Here is a 24,761-nt window from a genome sequence, read left to right as displayed (position 1 = left end):
CATTTGAAGGTGGCAATATATATAGATATATACATATATATAATATAGAGATAGGATTGACCACACATTAATGTGTCAGGTATAGGTAACATTTTCTGTCCACTTCGCGAAATGAGAAACTACTACACGAAAAGCACTTCATTTCGCAGCTAAATAGAACACAAAAGCGCTGAAAACGTTCGTGAATTTATCAAGCTTGTACTTTAATAGATTCACGAACGTAATCAGCGCGTTTGTGTTCCACGTTCTTCAAACCGCGGTCTTGACTTCCCCTCGACGTCTTTGATCTAAATGATTTGGAAGAGTAGTCAGGTGATCATATCCGAACGGGACATCAGTTCTCTAGCCATCCCGATCTTCCTTCCTTTCTTTCTTTGTCTGAGCGGGTACGGAAACCTTTCTCCCATTCAGACTCTCTCTCTCATACAGGGTATTTCACATAAACATCTCACAGGGTATTTCACAATATCCAGTGTCACTTGCGTTGCCCCATCAGAGATGGCGCTACCAGTCCAGCAGGGTCCTTTACTTCAGCGACTTTAGCAGCACGTCGTCTGCTCGTGATCGTGAACAGCCCACCTGTCCTTTCCGGGTACTTTGATCCTCGTAGGTGTATGGACTTCTCGTATTTCTCACGTGGAACGGCTTCAAGTTTCTTTCGGATATTAACTATCTTGAACGTGCATGTGATGACATAATTGAAATAGTTCGAGGTTTAGGTCAAAGCGGTGTTCACAGGCCCGGCCGATGCAGCGGAGACCACTGCCCCAATTCCGACGGTACAGGTGCGTACACGGTATGATACGGTATGGTCTTTGTACCGCTTTTATTTTGATTGAGAAATTTGAACATAGCAGAAACAACTTTGATTTTCCATTCGTAGGGTGTGTCTGGCTGGATAAAAAATATTGTGTGCCGACTTCGGCTCGAGATGTGCAAACTAATCAACACTAAATTGAAGCCTGTCTTGTTACTATAAGTTATCTACTTTTTCACGTCTTCCATGGATGTTTGTACGAATTCTACTGCGTGAAACGAGATTATTCAATAGTGTATCCGATATTGACAGGTTGTCAGGACAAGATCGGTGAATCCTTGCGTGGTGTCATCGACCATTGGGGTTTAGTTGTTCAGTCCGAAGCGAAGAATGCCACAGGACTGGTGGTTGGAAAAACGAAGTGTCTGGCTTCTGCTTTGGGGGTTCTTTATTTTATCGGTGAGTATTCACGCGTTTCCAAAGAGTATACTGGGCGTACTGAATTCGAGTACGACGGCAAGTTGATATCCTGTGAAAGACAATCAAGGACTATGCGTCAACCGGTTAGTCCTAGCGACAGTTTAGAAGAACTATGACAAGTAATTCGTGAATGCTTATCATTCCAACAGCCCTTGAACAATAATTCACGGACAACTTGGAATAGATTTTTAAATCGCTATCATAGCTTACTATCACGCAGTCCAGTATGTATCTGTTAATAATTTGAGGGTATAGTCTGAATCAACATATTAGCCTACCGCACAAACAGATATTTCTACATTCTTTAATATTTCTTTTTGTAACTTAGGAAGGCCGGACCTTTACGATCGACTACGAGAGAAACACGTTCCTCAAAGACGGGAAACCGTTTCGGTATGTGTCGGGCTCACTTCACTATTTCCGGGTTCCCCATGAGCTCTGGTTGGACCGACTGCAAACCATGAGAGCTGCCGGACTGAACGCCATTCAAACGTAAGCCATATCGTAGTTCTCTTTCAGTATTTTTTTTTTCATTTTTACAATCTATGAAACATGGTTGCCGGATGGCGAATGGTGATGCGCATAACCGTGAAGTGTCATCTCTGAGCACCCTGTACTTTGAATGTTGGGAAACTACAACTGTCAATTGCGTAGTAGTAGCGCTTTTTGCACCCCTTAGGGTATAAAATGGATGTAATTTGCGGATAACACTTCTTTTTTTTTTTTTTTCAGTTACGCCCTTCGCTACACCTTCGTGAAACTACGAGGGTGTTTTCTGACTGTAAAATTGGTGTACATTAGAAACACACCTTAAGAACACCCCAAGAGTGCCTTATGAAAGCGCTGACTGCGTGTGACTGAATTCCCACGATTGTTCAAGTGGACCTGCTGTTGTCCTCGTTATACGCTATTTCGCTGGTAATTTCGTACCAATGCGCCGCCGGTAGCACCTAAATGCATATCCTATAATGACTAAAAAAAAAAAAACGGTTTCGGTAGCTCCGTCGGTAACGTGTTGGCTAGCTGAGGTAAACTTTGCTTCCAGCACCGTCTGCCGGAGATTTCCTGTGCCAGGTGGAAATATCCCCATTCGTCGTCATCAGTCTATTTATTTGTTGTTGTTGTTTCCTGCGCACGTCATGAAACCCAGGTGGTCGAATGTTGCATGTCACGTGTAGATCTACTCCAATTATTATTAGTAGCACACATACTGAAATGGCGTCTTTCTCAAAATAACACAATTTTTGAAAGGGTGTCCACATGAACTCCCTATTGCAGGGTGCTCAGAAACATCCCCAAAGGTGTTCGCCATGGGCAAAGTTTAAAAACGGCGTAAAAAGCTTTACTGATATCTACATGAATAGAACATCTATGTGCAGTGAAACATGTCTGCGACATGACGTATTTCACATACAGGCACATGAACGAGGGGTGTTTCTTCTACTTGTTTGTACAGCGTTATTTCTGACTTTTAATCGTCGTCATTATCCCATATACGTATGTGCGTGTGGTATTCGCAGGTCAATACACTCATCATTACCCTGTATCGTATATGCATGCAAGGCCTGTAATAGACCTTCATAAAGGAGGAATGTCAATTTGCAGGTACATCGAATGGAGCACTCACGAACCCACCAACGGACATTTCAGCTTCGAAGGTCAGAGTGATATCGTGAAATTTATCCAGACGGCTGAGTCTCTCGGGTTTCTCGTCCTCCTCAGGCTAGGTCCCTTCATCGATGCTGAGCGAGATATGGCATGTTATTTATTGATCTTTTTATGTTACTGTACCGAAGTTGATCGCAATGGCTTTCCTTTCTCTGATACTCTAGGGTGGACTGCCTTTTTGGCTAATGACAAATAACTCGAACGTTGCACTAAGAACCAGCAGCCCAGGTGAGTTCTTTACGATGTCCCTTCCAGAAACTCTTAAGACAGAACTTCACCACATAACACATTACACAGAGTATGATACGTCTTATCACTCCCGATTTGTGGAAAGCGCAAGACGTACGCCCTTTCGTGACAGTTAACCTAATTGCATAAGTGTCAGAGAAAGGCGTACGTCTCCCATATTAGTGAAATTAAGGGAGACAACGATGTCACTCGGGACGTTGGTTGGCTACGATACGAGTGTGTTATACGGTGAAGTTTTACGACGCTGACTAATGTATCTTTCATGCAACTGTAGCATACCTTCGATACGTGGATCGCTATTACAGCAAACTCCTACCTCTATTAAAGCCACTTTTGTATTGCAACGGTGGACCCGTGATTATGCTACAGGTATACATAACGCATATACAGTTATGTTTGGAGCACGACCTACTATAGATTATACCGACCATGTCATAATCGGGAACCTCAATGAGGAGCCCGTCCGAACGATCCGCTAGGAGCGCTACACATCGGCCCGCGAGATCTACATCATGATTGGACAGTGGAAATTTAAATTTTGAACGCGCAGAAGTGGACGTAGTCAAGCGTAGCAGACGACAGTAACAGTTCCTATGAAAACCGCAGAATGATGATGATGATAATCAAATTTAGAATGAAGCATTTCCCATGGGCAACCACCGCTCGTACAAAAATACTAAGGTAACCTGAAGTACAAAGTATTGTAGAAATAGAGGAAGCAATAACCGGGCCGATGAGTAGCGCCACCGCTAGCCTCCAAATGCGGCGCTGGGAAGGGGTGCCTATGACATGGTCGCTATAATCTAATAGGTCGTGGTTCGGAGTGAGCTGAGTCATATTGCAACATTGTTGGTACAAGCGAAGAATCGGCCGCTTCACATCATATACTCACTTCACAGATTGAAAACGAATATGGTAGCTATCCGGCCTGTGACTTCAAGTACACGTCTCACTTGCGTGACCTAGTACTTAGTTATGTCGGTAAAGACGTCATTCTTTACTCTACTGACGGCAACGATGACGACTTCCTCAAGTGCGGAAAAAACGATGGAGTGTATACTACCATTGACTTTGGAACAGGTGAGATTTTACATTTTTTTAGAAGAAATTCCTGACATCCTGCTCGTCTTCAAGCCTATAAGAACGACACGAAATGTAGTCTGTCAACCATAACAGAGTTGCTCCGACAGATAAATAATTACATTGCAGTGCCACCAGGTGTCGCCAATAGGACTCTTATAGTTTCGGTGTCGGTGCATTACTTATTTTGACGCAGACCGATGCGAGTAGCTAGTGCAGGACAGGGCTTAAACGTGCCTTTCCTAAATTGAACACGACTATAGTTGGTATTAAACCGCGACTTTTTATTTATTTATTTTTTTTGCCAGGAACAAACGTGTCTGAAGCATTTGCAGTACAAAGACGCCATCAATGGAAAGGACCATTCGCGAATTCGGAGTTCTATCCTGGATGGCTCGATCTATGGGGGATTCCACACTCGACTGTACCCGCAGCCGATGTTGTGAAGACTCTGAAAGACATGCTGCTCAGAAACGCTTCGTTTAACATGTAAGCGAATTTTACCAAGTAAGCGTATCTCTGCTGCCGTTATTCGTGATTAGAGAATGTAGTATCCCCTGATGCAGTACACCTACTACGTAACGTGGATTTTCAGATACCCTTTCCATGGAGGAACATCATTCGCATTCACTGCAGGTCAGTCCTGAGCTCTTGTTTAATCACGCCTTGAAGAAGATTCATCCTCGTTATCAGGTGCTGTTATATCGGACGGTAATTATCGGCCCTGCGTTACGAGCTACGACTTCGATGCTCCGATGACAGAAGCCGGAGACCCAACGCCTAAATATTTCGACATACGCAATACCATCAGCCAGGTGACGATAATGCGAAGTACACATACAGGGTGTCCAAGCTAAAGTGCACCGGAGTCTAAAAAAACACGGTGCGTCATAAGCGAATGAGAACTGCAAAATATTGTGAGGATACGCGTACGCTAATCGTCTGTATTTTTTCATGGTGGCTGATTAATTAATTGGACGCAATTAATTGGCTAACTTTTTAATCATTCGTCTTAGGGCAGATATGTGAATTGGAAAGTTGTAGAGCGTGCCGAGACGCTTTGCGTGGAGTTTTTCTTTCTTTCTTTTTTTTCTAGTAAGAAAGAACGCGCGCGAAATTTTTATTTTAAATACCCCGGTGCACGTTAGCTATGACACGTTGAATATACGTACCTAGCTGGAACGCACATGGTTATCGAGAGATAGCTGCAAAGCAGCAATGATTCATTCATGACGATAACGTCGAAACGCCAATTAATCAATTAATATCCGACTCTTTTTTCGTAGTTCATACCTTTGCCTCCTGTTCCCCCTCCGCATTCGAAGCCCAAGATGAGTGTTGGACCAATTACGCTGCATTTTGTGAGTTGCCTTTGTCACAACAAGTCTCCAAGATAAGCGTATTGCATACGCTCAGATCGAGAAATATTTCGAGCTCGAATTGTCTACCTATGCCAAATAATTCGAGGTTAACTGTACTAGCTGTGGAAACTCTCACCCTCACTTGCCCTTCCTCAACTGCTTGGGCCTCCGGGCAATCCTGCGCATCAGCTACGAGCTCCTCAAGCCCTCATCACTTTCTTAGCAGCAACAGGCCTCCTGCGTGAATTCTGAATATTCATCATCATTCACCATCTTCTCCCCCTCAAGCAATGGGATAGGGTGCCGCCTCAGCGGCGAAACATCCCACTACATCATTACTTATTTCTTGTTGTTGTTGTTGTTGCGGAAAGAACACGCGCGTCAACTGTATAGTTCACAATGTTCATGTGAAAGTTCCGCCACAATGTATTCCTACAGCTAGATTACAAATCTAAATAAGAAAACAGGCATGCATTGGGGACCTTTTTACCACGACCATTCGCCACATTAGTCAGGCGCACTAACCTTCTTTAAAATTATCTATATTAATTATCTTTAAAATTATTAAAATTCATAACTTGGCGTTATGAAAATATGACAACCTCCATGCGACAATGATGCCACAGAGTACCTGTAGGGACCGTGCAGTAAAGTTTCGGAGCGAAGAAAAAGGGCGCTGAGCGGTCGTGTAGCTTCCGCAAACGAACGCTCACGAACGTGCCGTGCTTTGTTCGCAAGAATCGTCCGCATTTCGTTTGCTTCCGTTATCTGTTTCTTCTGAATGGCAGTGAAGTCGGTAGTGACGAAAAAGTGATGCAGGGAGCGACCGGAGAGTTAAAATTCTACCACTTTGGCGCTGTCGCCACAGTGTTCGACGTGCCACCTGGAGAAGCGCACGTCCCCTATAGAATGAAGATGATGGTGATGATGATGATGATGAGTTGATGTTCAGTGGGACAAGCAACTATGGCTAACTTATAGTATAACAGTAGTACAACTGATAAGTACATAAACCAAAGCAGAGAGTAAAACAAAGAAAAGAAAAGAAGAAAAGAAAAAACGCAAAGAAAATGATGGAGAAATGAACAATTTTTTCGCACGTTACTGGGCAGTGCGAATCTACCGTTGGTATACATGCGTAACAGGTGCGCGCATATTTCAGGCTGGCGGCTTACAGGCGATTATACGAGCGACTTGGAAAGCTGCAGTACAATCAACGTACCCACTGTCTTTCGAGGACGTTAACCATGTAAGTAGAAGTGAACCCAAATTTTTACAGCAGAGCCAATTTAAACTTTCGCTCTCCTTCTCAAGAAGCGCAACAATGCGGAGATGCCTCGGATTGGTTCTCCTCAGTCGATCTCTCGCGATGATTGGACAAATCGTTTGAGGAGACCAATGAGAGGCCGCTCCGCATTGTTGGCCTTCTTGTGAAGGAGGGTGAGAGGTAAGGCGCTGTTTCTTTGGCACATAAATCACGAACGACGCAACCGATGAATCCCGTTCCGTTTGCGTTGGTGTAAACGTAACGGCATCTATCGTTCCTTGAGGAGAAATGTTTACCTTTTAGTGCCCCTTTAAAAGACGACGTTTACGTAGATCGTTTGTAGGTAATGAAGAGTCACAGTTGAGATCGCACTTGAGATGTACGCTATTAAAGAAGCAGCGAAATACCCCTCCATAAATGTACCGTCTTTGGCCGCGGTGTGTTCGGCAACACACAACTCTTGCTCTTGCGACAGAACGACGAGAGCAGCTGACCTGGAGCACGTGCAAGAGGGGCCACCCGATCTGTTCGTCCTCTAGGAACCCTTCCACTCCTTCAAAGAGCGTATAAGTAAAGGAGGGAAGTCGACGTCACTTCATGACGGGTCCGTATGGGTGGTCCGATCACGTGACGTGGTCAGGCGGGGCCGAAGCGCCGTGGAAGCAGCGGACGTATTTCGGCTTACGGCTGCTGATGCCAGGTAGGCCTGCTGATGTCACGCAGAAGATGGCTGCTTTCTTATTCGGGCGTTTTTTGTTTGACTTTTCATTTCTCCGGGCGTTTTCTGATTGCGCAGTGACAACAGCGAAAATATTGTGGCTCTTGATTGTCTACATGATGAATGAAACAGGGGTTCGCGCCATGTTACATTCACTTTCCTGTTCCTTTAATGCTTTCAGGGTTATGGACTCATGGTGTACATGACAAATATTACGTTTCGAACTGCTAACCCGGCCGTGCTGAGGGTGTCTGGACTCAGAGACAGAGGTTACGTTTACGTCGATGGTGTAAGAGGACTATTGACTTTTATTGGTGATCGAAAATAGCTTACTGTTAAGTTGAGGTAAGTTTTGTGTCACGTGTGAACGTGGGCGTGAGCGCGAGGCTTACTAATATTGCGTTGCACTGAATGCTGTTGGTTGTCTTCGATGATCTGATGGCTTTTCGTAGGAACATTGTTATTTCTTTTCTGGTGTCTAAAGGTATTCAAAGGCATACTATCTCGCATGGACAATGTGTTCGAAATCCTTCTCCCTATCAAGCAAGGATCCACCTTAGCAATACTCGTCGAAAATCAAGGACGAGTGAGCGTTGGCCCGGGTACGCTAGACAGAAAGGTAACGCACCGGAACATAGGATTTCGTCTAACTAAACAGAATATCAACTGCATGAGCACGAGAAGTTACCTATGAAGCTTTTCTCCCTGTTCTTCACGCAGGGAATCATAAGCAACGTCACTCTTGGAACACGAACTCTTACGCACTGGATGATGCTGCCAGTTTCAACGAACGTTCACGAAGCCCTGGTTGGAAGAGCGATTGGAACAACACCGAGGGTCAACCAGAGTAGTGCAGGGCTCGCAGTGTATTTTGCAGTATTTAGCCTACTTGTGTCTGAACCACAGGATACGTTTCTAAGGTTAGATGGGTGGACAAAGGTAAATATCACTGCGAGACAACGTTCCTAGACGTTGTCCAGAAAGCAAAGAAAAACGTTCTGCATCTTTGGACATTCTGCTAAACGGTGGCTTTACGGGACCATCTTTCGATCCAGAGACGTGCAGATTCGCAAGTTTGCGTTGACTCCACCCATCACCATAGCAACAGGTGGGGCACGTGGTACACTTCGCGGGGTGTACGCTAAAGAGCCGTTCCCTGTCAGTTCGTGGGCCTATGATCGTTGTCGTTGGTAGAGGAGAATGAACGACGAAAATGTGTTCTATGTGCCACGTTCGCGTCGGATACAAATCTTTCATGTGCTCTTAAGATAGAGACGCCCTCGCTACCACGTGGGGGAGAAGGAACAGAGAGGGCATGGTGACAAAATCACTTGGAATTAATACTAGCTGTTAGCGTTGTGTTAATACTAAACTTGTACAAAACCCAAGCAAGCTGTTTGTGGTGTCATATCATTGACGAATGATAAGACTTGAATATCAACATGAACCTCCCGGCTATCAGACAGCCTGTGGTAAAACGCTTATAAGGGCGGAGCAAACGCGAACTTGCGAGGAACGCGGCTCTCCAGGCTCTCGCACTCTCTTCGGTGTAACTACTTCTTACTTTTCTTCTCTCACCATAACTTGTCAAGGTTAGGAGGCCATAAAAAGCTATGACTCTAAAATACAAAGGTGCTTACGCAAAAATGATACCAGTTTAAATCCCCACCGATACCCCGATTAGAACGTAATGAATGCTCGCTTGCAGGGCTTCGCATACTTAAACGGACAACCCTTGGGTCGGTACTGGCCAGGACAGGGACCACAAGTGACGCTCTATGTGCCTTCTCTGTACTTCCAGCAGCACAATAGAGTTGTGGTCATCGAACAAGAGGAAGCACCATGCGGATCGCCCGAGTCGTGCACTATTTCTTTCGTTTCGGAACCAGAAATCAACGGCCCTGTCCCAGAAGGCGGAATGCAGCTGAAGTACCTGAAGTACCGGCACGTGTCAGCAACCGTCGAAGCCTAGCTCAGTTCACGTGCACACCAACCATAGCAGAAAGCCTCATGTCACACAGTATGTAACATACGAAGAACTGAAAGTAGCGTTTTGCAGGCTCCACAGGTCCACGTGCGACAAAATGAATTTCAGTCTGAGAGAGTGTTCACTTCCTTGTACACAGAGAACACCGCAGATATTGTGGTTGTGGACCTGAATCGTGTTCAATACTGTTGCAATAAAGCTGTTTATTCTGTAATCTTTACTACATCATCTGTCTATTGAGCAGGAACACGAAATGACGACATTATATCTATAAAATCACATTGCGCAGTAGGATAGGACTGGGGAACTGCAAGCGCATGACCTCCGTGCCCTAATTGGGATACCAAACCTGCAATGGCCTGCCCACTTCGCATGTTGACAATTTAGGGACAGCCATATTCGTGCTGTCTGAGCAACCAAATAGTGTCTTGAACTCCTGGAGGTGCCGCAGTGGAACGTTGACCATATATTGAGCTGACAGGGCGTCGCGCGCCGCACTGAACTGATAAACGTCGTCAGCAGACTCACAGTTATCAAGGGCATAGTAGATAAAAAACAACTGATCAGCGGATACCTTCGGAAGGGCGCTCAATCGAAAATCAAGATTCCAGATACGCCGGGCATGAAGAAGCTCACGAAATGCACGGAATCCCATATGCACGGCAACAGTCTGAAGCAGTACTGCACGCTTCATTGAACGAGAGTTCATTTTAATGTTACCTGGACCCAGTCCACTGGGCAGGTACCGAACATCACGTTCGAAGCAATCCAGGAGACCGTTGAGGATCCTTCGAGTTTCTTCGGAGAAGGATATCGCCGTTTCGCCCACGTATATGTTGTCATTCAGAGTGACCTCTCCCAGCGCTTGATAGGCACGCACTGCAACACGAGCAAGATGGAAGGCGAAAAGTGTGCTACTTGGGGACACTGACGAGTTCACCAAGCCCTGTGGCGCATACACGTCCTGCCTCGAAGGGTCGTACGTAGCGCGAGTGTTAAACACTGATTGTGGTAAGCGCCACTTTCTGGAGTCGCCCCTTCTCAGAATGCTCTGCAGATCTTGCTGTTGGCGCAGAATTGACACCTCGTGGAAGGAACGGAGGGGACTCGCAGCACTTGGCCGATAGGTTGGAGAACACGCGCCCGAAGTAGATGAGAAGCGGAGCAATTGCCATTGTTTGATGCGGTAACGGATGAACAAAGAAGACAGTTCGTCGATCCAGTGAAGATTTGATATGGAGTCTCCGAATACTGTTCCAACCTGCGACACCCACTGTCGTGTACTAGATGCGGCTCCAGTGCGCGACATGAACTTCGAGTACGCTGTCGTGAGGCATCCAGGTAGCAGCTTATCAACGAGTCGCAGACACAAAGAACCGGTGTCGGTAACATCGCTGCTTGCCCGCCCCATAATGCTCCTGCTGAAAACCTGCCGCAAATCTCGGAGCCTTTCGGGAAAGAACGGTGCCATACGTATCAAAGCCAAGAAACCCAAGTAGTTCAAGACTGGTCCAGGTGACATGTTGCTCAGTGTATTGGGAAGGGCGGAGCGAACGTACTTCGGCGACTTCACTGCAACGGGAGTAGACAGTCCTATCTGATAAACATTGGCGAATACGACCTTCAGCATATTCTGCATTCCACCATCCAAACTGTAGACTGTAAATGTTGGTGGTCCTGAATCGCTACCTTTTAGGTTGACTTCCTCAACAGTGTACGCCATTTTTTGCAGAACATCCATTACGTCATCGGCTAGGTCGTTCTGTACGCTTACATCCACCCCTAATGCGCTGGCGATTTCTTTGACAGCGCCTCGGAACAGCGTGACCAAAGTCGGTACACCTTCATCTCCCCTGAGGTACACCAGTTCAGGCTCGGCCAATTCAATAATGGGTTCATGCAAAGCGTTTGGATTGACTCCTACTTTCGCGCTTACTAATCCGTTGACATCCAAGTCTCGAATAAGTTCTCCTGCGAAAGACCAGACTTGGCTCATTGTGCTCCTGGCACCTGTTCTTGGCCAGTCGCCAATGGTCCAGAGTCGGAATAGTTCACGAGCTGAAGAAAGAGCCTGGCCTACTTTAGATCGATCTACGCATTGTTGATAGAGACTTGCGGCTACTCTCACATCAGGCGTGGTGGTGTTCAATAAGAATGGTGTCACGTGCTCCTCGATAGAGTTTTGCAACAAGGTGTCAGTGGACACAACCGATCCAACTTTGGAATCATCGTGTGGATGGTTCTTTGCCCATACATCACATACGTGATCGTAGAAGTTCTCGCACGGTTTAATATTCGCACTGAGCAAAGATTTCAAGTAGTGTCCTTCACTGTTGCAGGCCGTTGTGGAACAGTAATAAAGTGTTAACCCTGAGCCGTCGCTTGTATTGGCTCCAGGAAAGCCTGTTGCGGGCGAGGACCTATCCTCACTAAAGACTTTGAAGTGGAGAAGGAGAAAAACAAGAATTACGAATAATATCAAAAGGAGACATAGTAGGATGCCTAATATGAATGCAGCAGGTCCTACGTCTTCCTCCTGAACCTCTTCTTTCAGATATGATTCGCGGTAAAGATATCCTCTCGTTTCTTGCGCGGCTTTCATGTCTTCTGTTAAGCTCATTGCTTTTACCCCCTCTCCGCCGAGCGCCTCCCCGGCCTGGAATTGCTGAAATGCGATATTTTCTCCAATGTCGCCTGTGCCTAGGACGTTTTCACTTGCTTTCAGGACCTCTTTTTGAGTAACCAGTTCGTTTTCCTTTGGCGCTTCTTGTATTAGTTCCTCACCGGGACTGCCAAATTCTATGAACGCAAGTTCTGCATTTTCCGCATATGGCTCACCTTCTTCGGGTGGCTTCATATGCGACTTTGTCGGTCCAACCTTTAATATACCAGGTTCTTCCGTCTTCAGGATCTTATCCGTCGACCACACTAATTCGCGAGACCGAACCGTGGGAGTACTCCAGGCCAATTTCTGGGTGCGATCCTCAGGTTTCAACGTTGGAGTCTTCCACGCTATGGTCTGGGTGCGCTCCTCAGGCTTCATCGTTGGAGTCTTCCACACTATGCTCTTGGTGCGCCCCTCAGGCTTCATCGTTGGAGTCTTCCATACGATTGGCTGAACTTGCGGCCCCTTTGGCGACCTCCAAGTGAACGCGCTCTCCTTAGTAACACCTTCACTCTTCGCGGACTTACTAGACGAAGCTACTGCCAATTTCGATGTTACTGGTTTGGTGGTTTCAGTTTTGGTTACTGCAGGTTCAGTTTTTGCTGGTTCGACTTCCTGCTTTAATGGTTCAAGTACTGATGGTTCGGGTTTCGATGGTTCAGCTTGACGCTTTACTTTGTCCTTCGGCTTCGGGAGGCCGGGTTGTAAATTATCCTTCTTATGTATGCTTGCTCCACTAGGAACAGCTGCGGTCAAACGAGGTTGCTTCTCGCGAATCTTCTCCACTTCATCAGGAGTCATGTCCCTCGTCTTATGAAAAGACGCGACGGCAACATCTGCCGACGACGCTACTCCGACATGAGCGGATAATCCGGTTTCGCCTACATCACCTGCATAGGTAGCGTTGACTTGTACATCATCCGCTAAGGGTGCATCCTCCGGATGTCCAGCCTTCTTGGGAGGGGTCCTGGCTTCAGATTCCAACTGATCAGAGCGGTGCTTCGGCAAGTCACTCGTAGGTTTTGCGTCAGCAAGATTCGTCTTGATCACCAGTTTTTCTAACTTTGCGCCGCCTTCATCTTCCTGGTCGTCGCCGGGTTTCAAATCTCCTGGACTCGCACCCTTTACTCCGGCGTCGTCCTTGATCTTCTGTCGGAGGAGGCGCCGCATGATTCCTTCTACGGTCAACAGGACTGGCTTCATTCCTATGGACTTCGCAGCTTTCTCGCCTCCGTGCTTTCCCTTTATGATCTCTATTTCAACCTGGAAAGAACTCTTCCCTAGAGGATTCGAAGAGCTTGGAGACTCGTCCTGCTTGCCAGGCGATCCGGCCGCTGAAGGAAGGTTTGGTCCACCACTATCACGCCGAGTCCCCAATTTGTTTCTCCCATCTATTGTCATCTCCAGCGATACGGGACTACCGGGGTGACTTGGGGTTCGAGAAGACTGACTCTGCGGCCCTTCATCGTCTTTCCCATCTTGTTTCTTCTGTACCGACTCTCGGCTAGTGCGGCGACTTGAAGTTCGAGAAGGGCGTCTCTGCGGTCCCTCCGACTTTTTGTCTTTCTTATCGCTGGGGCTTCGTACATCTGCGCTTTCCTTTGGTGGCAGCTTAGGCTGTTCCGGGAGTACTTCAGCAGCAGCCACTGTATATACGGTATCTCCCATAGATGATCGTTGTGCTATCTTCCCTCCGAGTGAGCAGATCTTGTCGGAAAGTCGTCGAGCTGTTTTGTTCTTTTCGTCGGCTGGTGGTACTGCAGGATGGCAGCTGCGATGGGACCCCGCAGCGTCGCTCTTTCCATCGTCAGAAACACCTCTTGTAGGGCTTTCCAGCTTGTCCTCGCTCGGATGCTGAGACTTGTCCATAAGCGCTCGTTACAGTCGGAATAATGAACTGGTCGAATGGCGTACGTCACTGTCCGATACCGAACACGACCTCTTCTTCTACCTTCTTCTTCCACCACTAAACACAGTGGCCACAAGCCACACAGGGCGATTGGCCAGGGTTTCGTGCAGGGCAATCCCTAGGGACCTCTTCCTCTAAAAAGACGGCCGTGAGCCACTATGGGGGAGCAGATTTGCACGTAAGGTGGGACAACCTGTTTGTGTGATTCACGAAGGGGGATCGGCCAGAGCTACTAGCGTACCAGAGTTATCGGGAATACAAATGGAGCACGAAAAAGAAAGAGGCGGCAAAAGAAAAGGACTACGATGCTATCAAGTGTGTCAGTCAAGTCAGATGTGGATAGGTACAGAAAATACTAGGGTCCCTCAATACTGGCTCCCTCTGCATACACAGAGGAACAGTTAGTATTCATTCACCGTATCACAGATAAGATCCTCGTGCGCCATTACGTTTCTCTCTGAGACTCGTAGAAGTTTTGAAGAGGCTCCTTTAGAAGACTCCTCAATAACTAATTTCTTAAAAGCACCCAATGCCATTGTTGCCACCTATACTGCTATCCTAGTTATGCACATATAACATAGTAGTTATTGCCACGAATACGTGCAGCGTGCTATAGATGAGAGCGAGCATAACGATCTCGGCAACTGGACTAGTTTTACACGTAAGGTGTGTGAGCCTATACGGCGACATGCTGCACGTGCCGCAGGGTAGGACTGCGGTTAATTCCGACCACCTGGAGTCATAACGATCTAGTTCTGTACTTGTTACGTTACTTTCTTCTGTGAACGACTGAAAGACATTTGTTTTCTTTTGTGACAAATACTTGCGAGTAAAACAAACCCTCAGGATTCGTCATCTTACATTTTCTCTTCGTAGTCGTTTTAGATCCATGCGGCATAGATACTGAAGGCTTCTCACGTCCAGCTCTACAGCCTATCCGTTGAAACTCATTCTTATATTCTTAACTTAGCATACTGCTTCGAATTTTAAGCAACTTAATCAACTCAAAGGGATCACGTTCGCAAGTTCCCAGCCTGAAAGTACATAGGCTCTTTCGGAATCTGAGATTATCGCATCCCCTGGGCATTAAAAGGAGAAGGCCCCATTATTTTTCTTGCAGAAACCCTTGCACATGCACTTTCTTCTCCACTGTCGACGTTCACCTCCGTTAGAAATGTGTAATTGTATCTTTGGGCAGAACGGGAGTCCGTTTCATTAACGTGAGTTCTTTCATTTGGGCAAATCACACTGCGAGGTGGAGTAGGTCCATGTCCTTTGGCATCGTGGCGTTCATTATTCGTTCACATGGTTTTTCGTTGTTCCCTGACCCCTTGACCTTCTCAGTTGTTGCATTTCTTCCAGTTAGGATTGCCTTCATCCTCCTTATCGCCCTCTAGAGAATGTCTAGCACTGGCCAATCTTCGAGGATCACCGCCACTGAGTGTAAGATGACAAAGAAGACCAGAACGCCTGGAGAAGGAGTAGAAGAAGGGTTAAGGGCCATTTCCTTTGTGGCTGAAGAAGAGGAAGAAGAAGAGGAATCGACGGGCTCGTGACGTGAAGAGGAAAATATGAACAAAAGGCGTCCAGTCGAGCTCCTGGTGAGTACCCTCTAGTACCCCTCAAAAGCAGCGCAAAAAGACAACCTTCCTGTTTTGGGGTCTTTCTCTTTAGGCAACGTATGATGGGTTATCAACCACACGGCCTAGATCTTGCATGTGTAGTCATTCTTTATGGAGGTTCAGAGCTGATGCTTGTGGCATAGTGGAGTTTGAAGTCTGATTTATCAGTTCACTTTGCCATGACTGCCGCGTGCCTGGCGGAATGGAGCTCCTGGCCAATCTGTTCGTTAGGTTTTTCCAAGTCGCTGACAGTTTCATCGCATCGAAGCTCCGAACCTCGTTGATCGGCTCACCCAGTCAACACAGAAAGTTGCAGAAGTGATGCCGTAATGTTGCTGCGTTGCAGCAATGTTTCACAACCAAGCGCAACCATTACCACAACATCAATTTCTCAATGTTGAAACAATGCTGCGGATGTTATGTTCGGGAAACATTGTTAGTTTGCTTCTGCAGCAATGTTTCTAACGCAACTGTGATGTAACATTGCAGCAAGGTTGCTGATACAGTTATGTCGACAGTGTTGGGGCAGTGTCACAGGAACATTGCTGAAGCTCGATATGAAAAAAGACAGAGTAATCAGAAAGGAGCAAAAAATGACTCAGACAAGCAGATCGGCGGCGTTATTGCTTTCCTGTTTTTAGTACAGATGCACTGCACACGTATAAAATGTTGAGTTCTAGGAGATAAGAGGGCGTGGTTACCAGTGAATGTTGTTCGTGGAGTATTGGTGCAATGTGTCAACGAAGTGTGTTCCTGCAACGTTGGGTGTATAATGTTCCTACAATATAACAAGGGCGGACATTAGCAATATAACATCATTATGACATGGCAACATTGCTGCAATATTACTGCAACACATTTTGCTGACTAGGCACTTGTAGGCGTCAAGAATGATTCGTCAATGAAATACTTGTAAAGCAGTCAGTTCCTTGCCTTTGGTACCAGCAAGGTATTCTCGAAACGTAAGATATGTACTCTTGAAAAGAGGCGATACTCAAGTCGATCCCGATCTGCACTGTTGAGCGCCTTGCGTTGTGCCAAGACGAGCAAAAGAACGGGCCTTGTTTGCTGAGCATGAACGCAAATAAAAAACTTCGCTCGTAGAAAAGCGTTAATGGCCGTGCGGTCCTCCTGAAGTCAGGAGAGCATGCATATATGTGTTTCTGCCTGAAGAATCGCCTGCCTTCCATTCTCCTTTATATTACTTCGTTTTACCCGTACACAATGTTCATTTTTTTGCGGTGCTCTCGGAAACTGCAAAGGCCTTCAAATATGTAATATTCCCCTGTATCTGACCACTCTTGTCCATTGCAGTCCTTGACTTTACTTTTGCACGCGTGCACCAGGACCGAACCAGGTAAGCACCTGTCAGCAAAATATGAAACTAAATAAACATTTCCTTGATATGCACAGCCCTGCACAGAAGTTCTAAGCTTATTCTACCTTCAACTTCTTGCAGCTGAACACGAGAAGTTCACTAATACTTACAGCATGTTTAGTGTCAGCAATGTTGTAGGTAGGTAGCCATGGGTAATAGTGTACCTGGCAATGACAGTCTTTCTATTAGAGAGCCTTCGTAGCTGTGGAATGGATGAGTGGGGTTACACGTCATCATTTCCTGCAGACTGCACATCGAGCACCGTTTCAAGTTGGTGATAGGTCATCTTTTCTGTACCCCTCAGTAAGGCGTTAGCGACGTGACGAAGTGCGCACTTAACAGTTAATATCATTATTCTTGAGCGAAATCGCGGTTCTTCGCAGTGAATACCTCGCTAGCCTATACAGGACGGACAGTCAGTTGCACGAGCTGAGGCTCCACTGGAGTGGGCCACAAACTGTCGATTTAAGTGGTTTATTGCGACAGTTTTTACTATGAAGAGGAGGTAACCCCGAGACCGCTGTGCAGCTCCCGACACCTGGCCTGCCACTTTTCCTTTGTGCGGTGGAAGCATGCAGTCGCCGGTTGAACTCCGTTTCCTGCAGTCCGTCTACAAACCCATGAGCCCTATGCATTTCTTCAACTACGACTATGAGATGGCGCTTGATGTTCAAATTATCGGCACTAACCGTAGGTCTTATTCAGTCTAAACAACACACTATAGATACATTTTAGTGCGTTTTAGGACAAGATGCAATGCCACAACTATTAGTCTCCTTCGGGACTAATTGCACGGATGTTTATGCGAAGTTTAGGGATTTTTTCAGTACTGAGGAGTAAACTTCAGGATCAGGGGAGTAAACTAGGGGGTAGCTCCAATCTATAGGGGACTAGAAGCTGTAGTTACGCCTGATCATCTTCGTGTGTAAATGTTTGTAAGAATTAGTCTGTGGCACATGCCCGGTATTCGTGTGAGTCAAGGGCACGTTCACATAACCCATCCTAGAATTGCACACTGCCATATTGCTCCAAGTCCTATCTATATTCAAGTTTAATGTGAATTCATAAATTGTATGTGTCTGTCTGTCTGGACACATCATGTGATCTTTGTATGCATATGTAAGGGCAGGATGACGACGCCAAGCTGATTAAATCTGGAGACAGTTGCTGTGTTAGTCTTCGTCTAAGCAGTCCTTTCAGCGATGTTTGTAATATTGCAACGATTATATAGCAATTTTACCATCAAATTATGAAAAGTGCAAAACATCGCTTCGCGCGGCCACAGATAGGCGACTCTATCAAAGTCCTTTTTCAGTGTTGCTATTTCCAAACTCGTCTCGTCTGGCCGTGTTCGGAGGACCGCTTAAAGTGGAGTATACCTTCGTCATGGGCGCCTTTCATTTTGGCAAAGGCGAATTCGACGGGTCCGAACACAAGATAGACAGTACGGGCTACGCTGCAGAGGTACCAACCTTGCTGCCCCCTCTTCTCTTACTGTAGAGCTAATCCCGATGGATGCAGTTGCAGTTGATCCACTACACGGAGACCAACATTGGAATCAACTGCTTCAAAGGCGTCAATGGCCTCTTGGCGCTCGCCATACTATTTAAGGTAGGGAGCACGCGTTCCACACTTTACGCGTTACACCGAAATTCGCCATTGTTGTTGCCCGTCTAGATAATCACACTTTTTTATTTTATTTCATGTAATCTGCAATCTGTAAGCTTTCTTTGCGTTTTGCGATGGTGTTATTGCTTCCTTGCGCCAGCCATCAGGTCAAAGCGCAAAACATGCTGTTGTATATACAGGAACGAAAAGGACGACACACGTCCCTGTGTCTCGGGATTTTGCTTGTTTATGCCTTTGCACTTTCAGCCTTTACCATACAGGGTGTTTGCTCTAACGTATCCTGAAATGTTATTTAAAGGGAGCGATAAAAGAGAAACCAGCGCTACTTTTCAGCTACTTGACGAAGAAAGAGGTGCTACTACTGAAGCAGTACATGTTTCTTACTCAAGTAAAGTAATCAAGAAAAGTACCACTTGCTTTTCTTTTATCGCTCGCTTTAAGTATAATTTCTGACACGTTAGAGCAAACACCCTATATACTCTACCTACAAATATTGCTTTCGTCTGTGCCCGGAAAGGCATCTGGACACAATGCATGGACACAAACCTTATGATTGCTCAAGTCAGTCGCAATTGAAACCGAATCAAGTATGTGAAAGGATCCACAGAAGTCAAGCACCGTGGTCAATACTGTGTAACCCCATTAACTGAAAACCATACGAGGAACACGCGTGCGCCGAATAACAATTTCTCTTTCATCAACTTTCATCAACAACTTTCAATCTTTCATCAACAATTTCTCGTCCGCAGCAAGTTCCGGCCAACAACTCCGAACTGGATGAATTTATATCGAACATTCCACAAGTGCGTGCCAGCGCCGACAAACCCACAACCATTCCAAACTTCTACCTGTCGTCATTCATGCCCCAGTCTACCATCAACTTCTACCTCTACTCCGGCTCACTCACATTTCCGCCCTGTACCGAACGTCTCATCACCGTCGTGTTCGAGAGGGCAGTCAGCATCGGTAAAAGCCAAGTAAGCGAGCTTCTTTCGCGATTTCTGCACGACGGACTGTTTCCATCGTTTGCCTATATGTATACTTCTGCACAGTTGGAGGCGCTCCGCACCCTGAAGGGTCAGCTGAAGCACGCCCGATGTAAACTGGACATAGCCGGCAACACAAGAATAGCACCGGCACGGGGAAGCGCTCGACCCATCTACCGCTCCTTTCGGTTCATCCCCAGTCAAAGGGCGACTACCACGAGTTGCCCCACCTCACTCACCATGCTTGCGTGTCTTGTCATTTTTCACTTCAATAGTTTCGAGTAAGAAAATTATAGTACACAATAAACTATCGCGTATGGGCTATAGAAATAAATGACGTCAGGCGTTCATGTTCTGTCCTGTCCTGTGTCAAGACGTCCTGTGCCCATATTCTACACTCAAGCAAATCTAATGGCGGATTCGGGTGGTCATTTCGTCGTAACATGGCCTAGCGCTCGAATCACGTGACACTTGCCTCCTGAATATGAGTGCCAGGAATGTACCGGTTTTAATCGCTTGGATCACGCTAAAGGGGCAGCGCGGTTGCTCGTCTTCGGGTACCGTCGTCTGCTAACCCACGTGACCATCGACGTGGGGGCCAATGGGGGTCCTTGCCATCCTCGCGGTGCTAAGGTGATGACACCGGATATATACTTGGCAATCCGCTGGCCGGTCACTTCGAGGCCGGGCGAGAAAAAAAATGCTAGCTATAGCAAACTCTCGCGCTCGGAAAGCGCCACCGAGAACACACGAGATTTCTACGTTTTGACCAAGCGAACGCAGTCGCTCGGTATGTGTCAGTGGGTATGAAAGAAAGTGAATGTTCCAGCAGAGTGACCCCACGTGACCTAACACCGAAGAACCTCTGGCGGCCCGGGTACGACGACGACGCGGACCGCGCGCGCCAAAGAACAAGGCAATGTCGCCGCAGGTGATGGTGAAAGGACTCGCCGTTGTCGGCATCAGAGCTGGGCAACATCACGACTAACGCTCTGGGAGTGGAGCAGCTCCCCAGCCCATTCGGCCCGTTCGGGACATCCTACGGCCCTTCGGAGGACCAACACCACCCAGTCCACGAACCAGTCATGCTTGTTCTGATGGTCAGATTCAACTTGCAGACATAGGTTCCCCACCTCACATGCAAAATACATGGAACACTGACAAGCCAAACAATATGATGTTGTGTTTAATATAAATCGATACCTGGTGATCAAAGGCCTCATATAAAATAGGGTCGCCATATGGAGGTAAGATTGGCAGATGCATATTTTGTATGCTCTGCCTAATTCATTGTACGAAGCCTCTCAAGGTTGTTTCCCTACATCGCAGATAGCAATCTTGGGCAAAATCATACTGGTATCATTCTTGCAGGAGAATAGCCCCGCGAACTCAGGGAGGTGCCGCAACGGCACGTTAACCATATGTTCAGCAGGCAACCGGAAGCGGGCCTTCTCCATCTGGTACACGTCATCCGCAGACTCGCAGTTGTCAAGAGCGAAATAAACAAAAAACAACATATCAGCAGACACTCCGGGCAGGGTACTGAAACGGAAGTCCAACTTCCAAATACGTCTTGCATGCAAAAGTTGCCGGAACGCGCGGAATGCCAGACGTACCGCAACGGTTTGCGCCAAGGCAGCACGTCGAACAGAGTCCCTGTCCATTACAATGCTACCAGGTCCAAGCGAGAAAGGAAGCTGTCTGATATCGCGCTCAAAGCAGTCGAGCAATTCGCTGAGACTCCGGCGAGACTCTTCAGTAAAACGCAGGGGGTATTCACGCACGTAGATGTTGTCATCAAAGAGAACTTCTGCCAGTGACCGGTAAACGCGCACCGCAAAGCGGGCCAGGTGAAACGTAAACAGCGTACTAGAAGCAGAAACTGAAGAGTTGACAATGCCTGCAGGAACGTAGACCACCTGTCTCATGTGGTCGTAAGTCGAATCTGTCTCAAAAATGGATGGTGTCGATCTCCAGAATCGGGGTTCGCCTTTCCTCAGTATGTTTTGTATCTCCTCCTGCTGTCGTAAAATAGATACTCCGTGGTAAAAATGAAGCGGACTGGTTGCAGGTGTACGATAGCTAGGTGAGCATTCACCTCGTACCATGTATGGCGAGTAGCGGACTAACTGCCAATGCTTCATGCGATATCGCACCAGTAATGCAGACAAGTCGTCCATCCACTGCAAGTGATATATCTGTTTCTGAAAAACGGACTCTAGCTGGGACAACCACTCACGGGCAACGACGGGTGATCCAGTGGCACTGCTGAATTCCATGAACGATTTGGACAGGCAAGCAGGAAGGAGTTTGTCGACGAGCCTCAGGCACAGTGACCTGGAATCGGTGGCAACGTTGCTAGCGCGACGAAGAACTTTCTTGCTGAACAGCAGCCTTACATTTTGCATCCTTTCCGGAAAGAAGGGTGCAAGACGTATTAGTGCCAAGAACCCTAAGTAGTTCAAAATGTGTCTCGGATTCAGGTCTCTCATGGCGTTCGGAAGTTCGTATCGAAGAAACCTTGGGGACCTTAGGACTACTGAAGCAGAAGGCTGTATAAGGACGACGTTTTTTAACACGACATTTAACATCGTCTGCATTCCTCCATCAAGGTCTGTCAGCTGAACGACAGGCGGTCCTGGAGCTTGACCCTTGATGTTCACGGAGTGAACCGTATACGCCATTCTTACGAGCACCGTCATCACCTCATCTGCCGTGCTTTCCTGCGCGGCACTGTCTAGTCCAAAATCTTCAGCCATTTCCTTGACAGCTCCCCGAAAAACGTCGACAATCTGTTTCTGAGTCTCCTCACCCCTGAAGAATATGAGTTGAGGTTCTTCCATTTCGATAATGCTACGGTACGTGTCCTGAGGGTTCACACCTATTTCTATGCCCACAATGCCTCCGATTCCTAGGTCACGAAACAGTTCCCCAGCCAAGGTCCATACTTGGTCTAAGCTTGACGTGCCACCAGTGCGAGGCCAGTCTCTGATGGTCCACTGCCGAAACACCTCCTTGGCTGAAACAACAGCAGTTCCCACTTTAGATCTGTCTGCGCAGTCTTTGTACAAGCTGGATGCTAACCGCACATCATTCAGAGTACTGTTGATAAGATAAGGCAGCGTTTGATTGGCAATGACGGACTCCAATACGGCGTCTGACGACATGGAGCTGCCGACTCCCGTTGCTTCATGTGGGTGTTGCTTTAACCATTCCCCGCAGACATGGTCATAGAAATTATCACACGGCTTCGTATTCGTGCTAAGCAGTGACTTGATGTATTCACCTTCGAGGGCGCACACAGTGGTGGAACACTGGTACACAGTGGGTCCAGGATTGACGGTCGTGGTGCCTCCAGTAACCGTTGTCGTTGTGCGCGGCCTGAAGAAGACACTGAACTTCAAAGTAAGCAGGAGCAACAGGAGTGCTACGATCAACGCAATACAGCAACAGAATGCAATCAATATTGTATTGAAATCAGCGTCGCGATGTTCTACTTCAACTTCCTTTTGAAACGTTTGTTTTGAAATGAGCTGTGCATTCTGTACTCCTTTCCCTTTGTAAGCAGCGGCTTCAGCAGGAGCTTTCTCAGAACTTTCTGCGCGAACAAGAACTACGTATTTTGTGATGGGCGGTTCGGCAGAATCGAGCCCGTTCTCTTGTGGCTTACCTTCCACAAGAGCACGTCTTTCTCTGGCCACACTGTGACTCGGGCAGTATTCTAGCTTGACGAAGCGTGAACCCTTCTTGCGGTGAATTTCAGCTAGCGTCCTAGCAGCTTCATGAACGCGCTGCGCGGTACTCTTCTCTGCGTTAGATTTCCCGGTTAGACGCTCAGAGCGTTCCCACGCAGTAAGGAACGGCGCTTCCATATTATCGCTTTGGTACGCATTCTTGGTCTCAACGGGTTGTTGGTTGTCAGTTATACGGTGCAGCGCCACTGCAGGAGTCTGTGACGGTTCGACAGCATTTTCTGCGTGGTACTCGTACATGCTCTTGCTGGCTTGCGGAACGTCAATCTTGTCGTGCAGCAGTGTGTCTTGGTTACGCATCTGGTAATCATATCTGGCCTGAGTGATCTGTACACTGCCAGGTGTATGCTGCGATGAAACTGCAGGTCGTTGCATCAATTCGTCGGTGTCTTCGCGCTGGTAGTCAATCTTGCTGTCGACCATTCCACGGCTTCCCTTTGCTCTTGATGGTTCTTCCGAACTTTGCTGCTGCGCAGCCACAGGAGGCATCAACGGCGCGTCATTCGAGAATTTCTCGTCGTCACCTCTGTCCTGCGCGCCCTCTGCGCACGTCATTTTCCACGCCACTGAAGTGGCAATTTGCGAAGGGTTACGATCGTCGCGAAAGGACACGCTGATGCACGGCTTCGCAGTTTGTCTAGGTGCATCAGCACATTGTGCAACAATTAATCCAACCTCCGGATCACGAAGCAGAGGACAAGCACTTTTGTAATCTCTCGCTAGTTCTACTTGACGAAGGCCAACCGATGCGGCGCTTCTCGGGGCGATGTACTCTTCGCCCGTACTTTTCGTCTTGCGTACGCTACCTCCCTGGGTTGTATGGTGAAGCATCTGTGGCAAACCTTTCGTAGACGTACTACTACCATCGCAAGACATCGGTGCTGTGGCTACCTGACAAGAAGTGCCATCCTCCAGGTCCCGGTGAATGGTTCCCTTTCTGCGTGGAGTTTCCCCGATGTCGGCTAAAAGGCCGTCGTCGCAGGACTTGATTGCGTGTGTGCGATCTGTAATGGGAGTTGATGGCTGATGAAGAGATTTGCTGGCCGCTCGTGCTGACGTTTGGTCGCTGACCCGTCTCCCATTGGTGTCGGTTTTCATGGCAGACGGTTGCGGTTTTTGTGACGGCTTTCGTTCTGTGGCATTGGAAAGAGCACGGACAGAAAACAGATTGTCTGAACCTTCATTCATCCTCGCCGTACTTTGATGCGCTGTAGCAGGAACGTGGCCCAACGACGGCAAACGAGGGACTCTTG

General features: G+C 47.3%; 3 protein-coding genes across 9 annotated transcripts in view; 2 read left to right on the top strand and 1 right to left on the bottom strand.

Moving 5' to 3' along the window:
- Positions 1–24,761, bottom strand: part of LOC135401339 (transmembrane protein 272-like) — a 100,635-nt gene that overhangs the window by 9,265 nt on the left and 66,609 nt on the right. The gene's annotated exons all lie outside the window — the stretch shown is intronic.
- Positions 1,072–9,787, top strand: LOC135401333 (beta-galactosidase-like). Of its 3 annotated transcripts, none has more exons than XR_010424787.1 (15): positions 1,072–1,216; positions 1,566–1,729; positions 2,843–2,993; positions 3,070–3,133; positions 3,429–3,523; positions 4,054–4,234; positions 4,543–4,723; positions 4,830–4,870; positions 4,928–5,049; positions 5,521–5,595; positions 6,758–6,844; positions 7,762–7,869; positions 8,065–8,199; positions 8,301–8,688; positions 9,289–9,375. XR_010424787.1 is itself a non-coding variant. In XM_064633678.1 (15 exons), exons 1-15 carry the CDS (start codon positions 1,148–1,150, stop codon positions 9,550–9,552), a joined length of 1,956 nt encoding a protein of 651 aa, XP_064489748.1. In that variant the 5' UTR covers positions 1,072–1,147; the 3' UTR covers positions 9,553–9,787. The 3 variants fall into 3 exon arrangements, 2 of the variants coding, with proteins under 2 accessions (XP_064489748.1, XP_064489749.1); XM_064633678.1 differs by having other exon boundaries at positions 8,301–8,519; positions 9,289–9,787; XM_064633679.1 differs by lacking the exon at positions 1,072–1,216 and having other exon boundaries at positions 1,642–1,729; positions 2,843–2,895; positions 2,960–2,993; positions 8,301–8,519; positions 9,289–9,787.
- Positions 15,706–20,124, top strand: LOC135399980 (carbonic anhydrase 1-like). 5 transcript variants are annotated; one of them, XM_064631714.1, is made up of 9 exons: positions 15,706–15,742; positions 17,078–17,120; positions 17,223–17,279; positions 17,331–17,411; positions 17,670–17,831; positions 18,457–18,605; positions 18,663–18,752; positions 19,520–19,747; positions 19,823–20,124. In XM_064631714.1, exons 1-9 carry the CDS (start codon positions 15,713–15,715, stop codon positions 20,039–20,041), a joined length of 1,059 nt encoding a protein of 352 aa, XP_064487784.1. In that variant the 5' UTR covers positions 15,706–15,712; the 3' UTR covers positions 20,042–20,124. The 5 variants fall into 5 exon arrangements, with proteins under 5 accessions (XP_064487784.1, XP_064487788.1, XP_064487787.1 ...); XM_064631718.1 differs by having other exon boundaries at positions 19,524–19,747; positions 19,823–19,934; XM_064631717.1 differs by lacking the exon at positions 17,670–17,831.

Source organism: Ornithodoros turicata, chromosome 7 (assembly GCF_037126465.1).
Source record: "Ornithodoros turicata isolate Travis chromosome 7, ASM3712646v1, whole genome shotgun sequence".
Classification (NCBI taxonomy): Eukaryota; Metazoa; Arthropoda; class Arachnida; order Ixodida; family Argasidae; genus Ornithodoros; species Ornithodoros turicata.
The sequence above is the reverse complement of the archived record's forward strand: the minus strand, read 5'-3'. Positions and strand labels throughout refer to the sequence as shown.

Bases quoted from the DNA above. Each gene is read 5' to 3' on its own strand.
- LOC135399980 (XM_064631714.1), top strand. From the start codon at position 15,713: ATGAACAAAAGGCGTCCAGTCGAGCTCCTG. The intron at 18,606-18,662 runs GTACCAACCTTG...CGATGGATGCAG, and splicing joins GTACGGGCTACGCTGCAGAG to TTGCAGTTGATCCACTACAC. The intron at 18,753-19,519 runs GTAGGGAGCACG...TCTCGTCCGCAG, and splicing joins CGCTCGCCATACTATTTAAG to CAAGTTCCGGCCAACAACTC.
- LOC135401333 (XM_064633678.1), top strand. From the start codon at position 1,148: ATGCCACAGGACTGGTGGTTGGAAAAACGAAGTGTCTGGCTTCTGCTT. The intron at 4,871-4,927 runs GTCAGTCCTGAG...CCTCGTTATCAG, and splicing joins ATCATTCGCATTCACTGCAG to GTGCTGTTATATCGGACGGT. The intron at 5,050-5,520 runs GTGACGATAATG...CTTTTTTCGTAG, and splicing joins TACGCAATACCATCAGCCAG to TTCATACCTTTGCCTCCTGT.